General features: G+C 44.0%; 1 protein-coding gene across 1 annotated transcript in view; it reads left to right on the plus strand.

The window, feature by feature from the left end:
• Window positions 1–6,968, plus strand: part of LOC142299917 (vomeronasal type-2 receptor 26-like) — a 135,433-nt gene extending 128,465 nt beyond the window's left edge. The window contains exons 8-9 of the mRNA XM_075341893.1: window positions 6,061–6,113; window positions 6,227–6,968. Of these exons, the coding sequence (XP_075198008.1) occupies window positions 6,061–6,113; window positions 6,227–6,968 (795 nt within the window). The remainder of the gene's footprint in view (window positions 1–6,060; window positions 6,114–6,226) is intronic.
• Window positions 6,969–8,552: the final 1,584 nt, after the last annotated feature.

Genomic DNA, 8,552 nt, shown 5'->3' on the forward strand with positions numbered 1-8,552 from the left:
CTTTCCCTGTGGGGTAGTCCTTATAGAGTAAAGAACTATGGGGAGACATTCTGTCCATGGTCTACCAGTCTCCTCCACTGCCTTGGCTAGTTTGAGCTTTAGAGTTCCATTTAACCTTTCCACTTTCCCTGATGACTGTGGGTGGTAAGGTGTGTGTAAGGCTGACTGCATGCCTACCAGGGCACAGGTGTTCTGAAAAACTTGTCCAGTGAAATGAGTACCTCGGTCTGACTCTATGACTTCAGGGAGTCCAAACCGAGGCACCAGCTCACAGGCTTTGCTGTAATTCGGGCCGTGGCTGAGCTGACAGGGTAGGCCTCTGGCCATCCTGAGAAGAGGTCTACACAGACAAGTACAAACTCGTAGATGCCATGTTTTGGCAACTGTATATAGTCTATTTGTACTCTTTGAAATGGGGCAAACGTCTTTGGCATGTGTCTTTGCAGGGATTTAGTTAGCTGGCCTGGATTGTGTTGTTGACAGATGTGACAATCCTTTATTCTCTGGGAGGCGTATTGTCTGAAGCCGGGGGGCTACCCAATATGGTTGCATCTGGTTCATGATTGAGTTTGTGCTACTGTGTGTGGGATAGTGGAGTACTTGGAAAATGGCAGGGAACCAACTGCGTGGCAGGACGGGAAGTCCATTTAGGCGCCAAATCCCCTCCACCTTTTCTGCCCCCTTGGCCCGCCATCCGGCCTTTTCTTCCTCAGAGGCGTTTTCTTGTGTCTCAAAGAGGTTCTGCATTTCTTCCTCCGTCATTGACACTGTTTCCGTCTCCTTCAAAGGGAGTAAGGCGGCTTGTTTTGCTGTTTGATCGGCCAAGCGATTTCCCCTTGCCTCGGGTGTTTGAGCCTTGGTGTGGGCAGCAAGCTTTATGATTGCTAGCTGTTTTGGTATCAAGGCTACTTCCATTAGTTTCTTCACTGAGGCTCCATGCCTGATGGGATTTCCTGTTGCTGTCAGGAATCCTCTTGTCTGCCAGATAGTGCCAAAATCGTGCACAATGCCGTGTGCATAGGCTGAGTCCGTGTAGATGTTCGCTGTTCGTTCTTCCAGAAACTCAATTGCCCAGATGAGAGCAAGACGTTCTGCTTCTTGAGCAGATATGCGTGGAGGTAGCGGTTGTTTGGCTAAGACTGCATATAGAGTCACTACTGCAAATCCGGTGTGGAACTTGCCTGCTTCATCAGCGTATCTGCTACCATCCACAAAAAGTTCAAAGTCTGGATTTGTAAGCGGTGTTGTCTAAATATTGTGCAGGGGCTTTGCCTCATGTTCAATGAGTTCCTGACAATCATGATCAAATGGTGCACTGGTACGTTTGTCACTCTCTTCTGTCCTCTCTTCTGTCACTCTCTTCTGTCCCCCCTTCTAAACTTGTGAAGATCAGCAGATACGCAAGGTTTAGACTTGTAACTCGAGCAAATGAGATGTTTGGGGGGTAGCAACAGCGTGCACTGAAGTCTGACTTGTCTTGCCATGGAGAGGTGTTTCAGTTGCACTTGATTGAGAACAGCATAGATGTCATGGCTGGTAAGGATGGTAGTCGGGAAATCGAGTGAGATTTCAGATGCTTTCTGCAGTATGTTTGAAACTGCTGTAACAGCACGGACACAGGTTGGTGCTGCTTTTGTGACGTTGTCGAGTTGAGAGGAGTAGTACCCGATTATGTGATGTTTGTCCGTCTTCTGGGTGAGTACTCCTACGGCAAATCCTTGAAGCTCTGCTACGAACAGATTAAAGGTGAGATCATAGTTTGGTAGTGCCAGAGCAGGTGCATCAATCACCAGTTCCTTGAGCTTTTGAAAGTTTTGTCAAGCTTCTTCTGTACGGGAAAAAGGAACATTCTTTGTGCAATCATACAGCGGTTGCATGAGTAGTGACGCATTGGGAATCCACCGTCTGCATTTATCTCTGCTTGCTTTGCATCCTACTTCTGCCAGAAAGGTAAGCATTTCTCTTCACTAGGGAAGCACAGTAGTAAATCATCCACGTACTGGTAGATGTACTGCGAGAGGTAGCGGGAGGGGGGATTGTCTCAGCTGCGGTGGCGTAATTCCAGGCTCGACTGAAACTTTTACTGTGGGCACGGGTAGTGTGCCGATGTCAGTTTTTTATGTGGACCAGAGTTTTGCAGGAACTTGTAGAAGTATTGGATCCGTGTTTACTTCACGTGTAACATCAGATTCTGGTTGATCTTCTATCATCTGGAGAGTGCACAGGACTTCTTCTGGGATATCTTTTGGAATTTGCAGGATAGCAGATCCATCTTCATTGTAGACAATCTGAGCTTGTAGTCTTGATAGTAGATCGGCTCCCACTAGGGCATCTCCACCCAGGGGGGACACTAAGAATTTAGACACGAACATGTGTGGTCCCAGTTTCACCTTCAGTGGATGTGTTATTGGGATTATCTGGGCTTGTCCATCAAATCCGGATACTACAGTAGCTTCAGATGAGATGGATCCTTCAGGCACTAGGTTCCTGGGGTTCAGGAGCGTGAGGCTCCTGAGTCCACCAAAGCTCTTATTTCCTTGTTGCCAATGTGAAGGGGGACATGTATAAATGGACCTCTGGCATCCCTATCCCGTGCTGCCGCAAGTCAGGCAGTCTTCTCCTCCTGACTCTCGGGTCGGTTTTGAGTGTCCCTCTTCTTCTTTCTACAGTCTCTGATCACGTCCTCTGACTCCACAATAGTAGCAGGTCGGAGCCTTCTTTCTTGTACCTTCTGGCTGGCAGTCCACTGCTGCTATGACAACTTTCTTGTTGCTCCTTTTATCCTTTGCGTCGGTTTCTAAGCCACTTGCTTTGTTGACTAGAAGATCTATGTCTTCCATGTTCCTCCATTCTGGGCAGCACGCTTTCAATCTTTCTGCCAGAGGTGCATGTATTCCATCCATGAAGGATCTTACCATCAGGCGACGTATTGCACCCGCTTGTAAGTCCAGCCCTTCATTTGCGAATGACTGCATCAATCTGTAGTAAAATAAGCTGACATTCTCCACAGGACCTTGATGCACTGGTCCCATTGTGCCTTTAGTTCTTTGCTCCTGGGCGCAGAAGAGACTGAGTCTTATCATGAAGTCTTGGCCCGATTCCACATTACGGGTATCGTCCGGAGCATGTTCTGTCAGGTGGGCAGTGAGTTTGGCATACAGTTCGGGAGACATTTTAACTCTACACAAACCTTCCATGTCCAACCAAGTGCTTCTGTAGGAGACCTGTATTTGGTTCAGGTAACGTGAAAAACTGACTGGGTTTCTAGTCGGGTCTGGAGCATTTTGCTCTTCTTTCCACTACGGGATAAAGAGGCACTGGTGCTGTGGCTTGTGGCTTGTAGCCTGTGCTGTGGGGCTGCACAGGCTAGGCATGTTTCACTCCAGTCCGGATTTTGTTGGCTACAGTTTGTGCAGGTCCATTCCGGGGATCCTGCTATTTTTGGAGCTGTTCCAGGAGTAGCTGACAGGTACAGAGGAGGCTGCTGATTCTTATTAGCCTTCTTCGCAGCTTCTTCCCATGTGTCTGATTCTTCATGGTATATCCAACCTTGATCGTGGGCTGTTTTTGCCATGTCAGAAAGAGTTCTGACTAGTTCAGTCCATGATTTATCTGCTATCACTCCTGCTCTAGTAGCTGTTATTGTATCCCATTTGTTGGGGTCCAATTGATCCTTCCCCTTCAATCCAAATGTCTTGAAAACTTCCTTGGACTGACTGGCTGTTCTTTTGCCATGATAACACGTAATGAGATGTTGCAGGGTGCATCCAGCTCTTCTGTCTTTTGATATTCGTTGCCCATTCTTCTTCTTCTATCTTCTTCAGCTTTTAGACCCTTGAACGTCCTTTGGACTAAACCTACCTATCCTGGAGATACTCAGAGACTAACTCCTTTTGTATTCCTACCTAAGGTGAGGTCTAGAACCACCTTTCCTGGAAGTACCCAAAAGACTGATTCTTGATGTGTATTCCTACTGAAAGGTGGTGTCCTAACTTCAGAGGGGGCTGAGAATGTTGAATGGCGCTGGGTTACCCTTCTTGTAACAGAGATACACTCTATATCCGATAGCAATGGCAAACAGGGCTATTCCCACTAACACTAGGGCAGTGAATATCACATCCATTGGACAGAGCAGGTACACTATTCCCTTTCAACACTCACTGATGTATGGGATCTATGACAACCAACAAGGACAACAGCACAGAAGTAAAGCGCAGGAGAGCAGACACACGGAGAGGCAGAGAAACACAGAGAAACAAACAAACAAGGCACAGAAAACATCAGCTGGCAAGGCTCTCTCAGAGTTCAGTGGAAACCCGCCAATAACCCAGTTTCTACTCACAGTGTACCATTTTGCGCGTTGAGGAGAGGGGAGACCAGATGTGGGGAGCATAAAGAGAAGAATAAGGTTCAACTCTTACCTGGCCAGGTGTTTCTGGTCCCCACGTCTGGTCCACTCCTCCTCTGAATGGCAAGATAGTCCACTGCGTCCTGGGATTAGAAACACGGGTCCCTGCTTTTCGGGCGCCAGATAATGTTAGGTTGACCTAAAAGTCACAGCTATTGCCAGCGATGTCCGAATGCAGAGAGGGTACCGGTGACCCCCCCTCTGCTACTCCGTCTCAATGAAAACAAGCGAACGCCGTTATACACATAAGACTGGAGATGTGCGGCTCCGAATAGAAAGTGTATTGGTATTGTTTACATTACAAAGTTATACAAAGTTGATTAGGGCGTAACTATGCAACATACATATTCATTAATTTACATTCATTAAGGCGTGGATTGCATATTCCCAGCAAGAGAAATTAATATAATGACTTATACTCCCATAACAGTCTATGACGTTTCTTTTTCCATAACAAGAATGTTTTTCAGTCGTCTCTAAGTCAAAACATTCTGCGTCCTTGAAGTTGGTCTCATAGTTTATTACGCAAATAAGTCTGGTTCGGTCTTGCCAGGGAGAATGAATTTCTATTATTTTCTAAGTCAGTGAAAAAGGTTAACTCTTTCCTCACAGACTTAATTAAGTAACCTAGCTCACGTGTCAGCAAAGGCAGGTCAGGCAAGAGCAAAGGCAAGAGGTCAGGCAAGAGCCGCAAACGGGGGCTAGATATCAGCAACTGGAAATAGTAGATGAGCAGAAGGTGGCAGACCATGTGATGATCAGCAGTAGGACTATCACATAGGATTTACTGGAGTAGATGGAGACACTTGAGAGACCACCAGTAGTAGGAAACCAGGAAGAATACTCAAGCAAAGGACAGGAGCTTGGACCGGGGTTTAAAAAGGCAGGAGGTTAAAAAACACATGGAGAGGAATGAAGCAGGGGATGCTATCTTGGAAAAGGGCAAAAAGAAAGCCCAAAAGGTAACCAGAATAATCGGAGTACTGACATGTTACATCCAATAATGCTGATTTCACCCCAAGTGTAAGCCATCCAAACACTGCACACTGCATGCGTTTCATACTGAGCCGAGCACTAAGTGTGCCCGAGCAAGGCTGTGTTTTGTACAAACTTTACTGTTCAGATTTGCTCATCTATAATTATAGGACTGTTGCTCGCAAAGTTGGGTATGCATGGTGGTCACAAAGGGATCTGCTGGTCAGCAGTAATTCACTTTATACAAATCTTGCAAAGAAGGTAAGACAGCTACTCATGTCAAACAGCCATTGAGGATGAGGGGATAGCGGTGACAGAAGCTGGGGTCACTGATTGTAGCGCCCCACCTTGATGACGATCTTTTCCAGTGGGCGTGATAGAAGCTGGAAGAGGTGGATATGGGGCCATCCTCCTGTAACTTTCCATTTGAGACTTCCCTATAAAGAAATGTCATAAGACATAAGAATTAAACAAAAAAAAAACAACAATAAAACAAAATAATGAATTTAATAGTAAAGAAAATTACAAAAATGGTAATGGTTTTAAGATAGTTATAAGGCATTCTAGCAACTGAACCATCCGATTACTGCACTAAGCTGAATGATTTTATCATGTATTATCCCATACTTTTGTTTCTTTCATTATGCTTGCACCTGTAACTTTTTTTTCGTGTTTAGACAGTGAACATTGCTACAAGTGTCCAGACGATGAATGGCCAGATGAGAAGAAAGTGAGGTGCATTCCTAAATCGGTTGAGTTCCTCTCCTATACGACAGACATTCTCACCTCTGTGTTTTCTTCCATCTCTTTATTTTTCTCTGTTATAACTCTCATTATTATAAGAACTTTCATTTCCTTTTGGGACACTCCTCTCGTTAAGGCCAATAACCGGATTGTGAGCTTCACCCTCCTGGTCTCCATCTTGCTGAGCTTCTTCTGTGTCTTCTTGTTCCTTGGTCGTCCGGTGGATGTAACGTGTTTACTGAGACAAATATCGTTTGGATTTTTCTTTTCTGTTTCTGTCTCTTCTGTTTTGGCCAAGACCATCATGGTCTGCATCGTATTCAGAGCCACAAGACCTGGAAGCTCCTGGAAAAAGTGGATGGAAGCCAAATACTCCTATTATGTTATTGTGACATGTTCCTCCATCCAAGTCCTGATCTGTGTTTCATGGCTTCTCGTATCCCCTCCACACCAGGACGTTGACCTCTACTCTTATCTTGGGAAGATTATAATTCAGTGTAATGAAGGGTCAGTGATCGCTTTTTACTCCATGTTGGGTTATCTGGGATTTTTGGCCTTTGTAAGTTTTGTTTTGGCTTTCATGGTGAGGACATTACCGGACAGCTTTAATGAGGCCAAGTACATCACCTTCAGCATGCTGGTGTTCTGCAGCGTCTGGATTGCCATGATCCCGGCTTATCTGAGCACCAAGGGGAAATACATGGTGGCTGTGGAGATATTCGCCATACTGACCTCATGTGCTGGAATATTAGTCTGCATTTTCTTCCCAAAATGTTATATTCTGATATTGAAACCTGAGCTCAACTGCAGAAAACAATTAGTGGAAAAACTGAATTATTAAAGATAATGTATTTTATAGTTTATATACTACATGCAACTTTATTGTTTACTATCTCTAGCTAGTATAATGAGATTATTTCATCAATTGCAGGTCAAAGAAATCTGCAGCTTATTGTTATCTTTCATACTTGTTTGTGCATGTTCTACGCAGGTGAAATATAAATATTTTTTGGCCTTTCTGTTACAATGCACTAATCTGCTTGTATACATGAAAAGCCAAACATATTCCATAATAATGCTCTTTTGGCATGCTTTTGACCTGAAATGTTCATTGTTATACTTAACCATTCAATACTGCTGTGTAGACGAAAAAATAAATCAGTTTTTAAAAGGTGAAAGTGTTTTCATTTACAACTATCTGCTAACAGAAACCATTATGTTATTTTTTTTATCTGAATTTAGCAAGTGGGGGTGAGTGAGCGTGCTCGGCACTGCGGGACACTCGATCAAGCATCACGGTTCTCGGATACGCTTGTTTCTCAATTGAGTACTTGATTGGGTGATCGAACAATATGCTCAAGTCCTCACCCAGCAGTTTTTGAGGCTGTTAGACCAATCCACATGCAGGGATTGCTTGACTTACATGGTAATGCCAAAGGCATGTTGGCTACTGATGTTACTGGGATTGTGACATGACATGACATGGTTGTGATGGGCAGGGAGAGGATAGTTTTTTCCATTTGAACATCACTGATCCTTGGAAAGATCACCGACTTTTGCGGTAAATGTTCAGATGTCTGATCTCAATCCGATCCGGCCATAGATTGTACGATTTCAACATTTTCTGATCTTTGTCGATCAGGATCGCTCATCTTTATTTATAACTGAATCATGGATGCCTGCTTATTCACCCAGTTAGACCTGTGTGGCACCTCCAACCTTATCCTTATCCACAATATAGAGGGCGCAAAATGAAAGATCAAATTTGGTACCCAAGGTGGTCACTATGAATGTTTGTCAATCTTGTTGAATCTGCTACAATTTAAATCTCCTAAGATAAAATCAGCACCAGTTTGTTTTTGATTAAATGGGTAATAAACTCCTCCAAACACCTGGAGTCTCATCGAATACAAATCCACGTAGAGCTAAAATGTTTTTGGAAAAATTATCTTTATACCAGACCCTATTTTTTTGGCATCATGAATGTCCACTTCTGAGACGCATCATCTCTTTAGAGGTCTGAATATCGAGTAGATTGTCCAAAGCCCATAGATTTTAAAAGGGTTTTCCACTACTGCACTCCCCCATCATAATCACATAAAAAAAAATTGAAAAATAGCCCTGACTTTATCATCTCTTGAACAAGCAATTTTGACTATTTGAAATAACTTTCTTTTTGCTATGGGCATACTGTCCTCTCCAGCCTCCATTGTACTGTCTAAGAAGAAATTCAACATGGCAAGTTACATTATCACTCCTAAGTGTACCAAATTGTCAACCAAAAATGTAGAAAGCCTTGCTTTTATCAAAAACTGATTAGGCATGGATCAGTGAGGATTTTAATGCTCTTACTTCTGATACCAATGATTCATCCTAACTAAAGGGAAAACTGTTCTCCTTGCAGATTCTCACAAACCAGTCTGGC

The sequence above is a fragment of the Anomaloglossus baeobatrachus genome, chromosome 1 (genome assembly GCF_048569485.1).
Source record: "Anomaloglossus baeobatrachus isolate aAnoBae1 chromosome 1, aAnoBae1.hap1, whole genome shotgun sequence".
In the NCBI taxonomy this organism is placed as follows: domain Eukaryota; kingdom Metazoa; phylum Chordata; class Amphibia; order Anura; family Aromobatidae; genus Anomaloglossus; species Anomaloglossus baeobatrachus.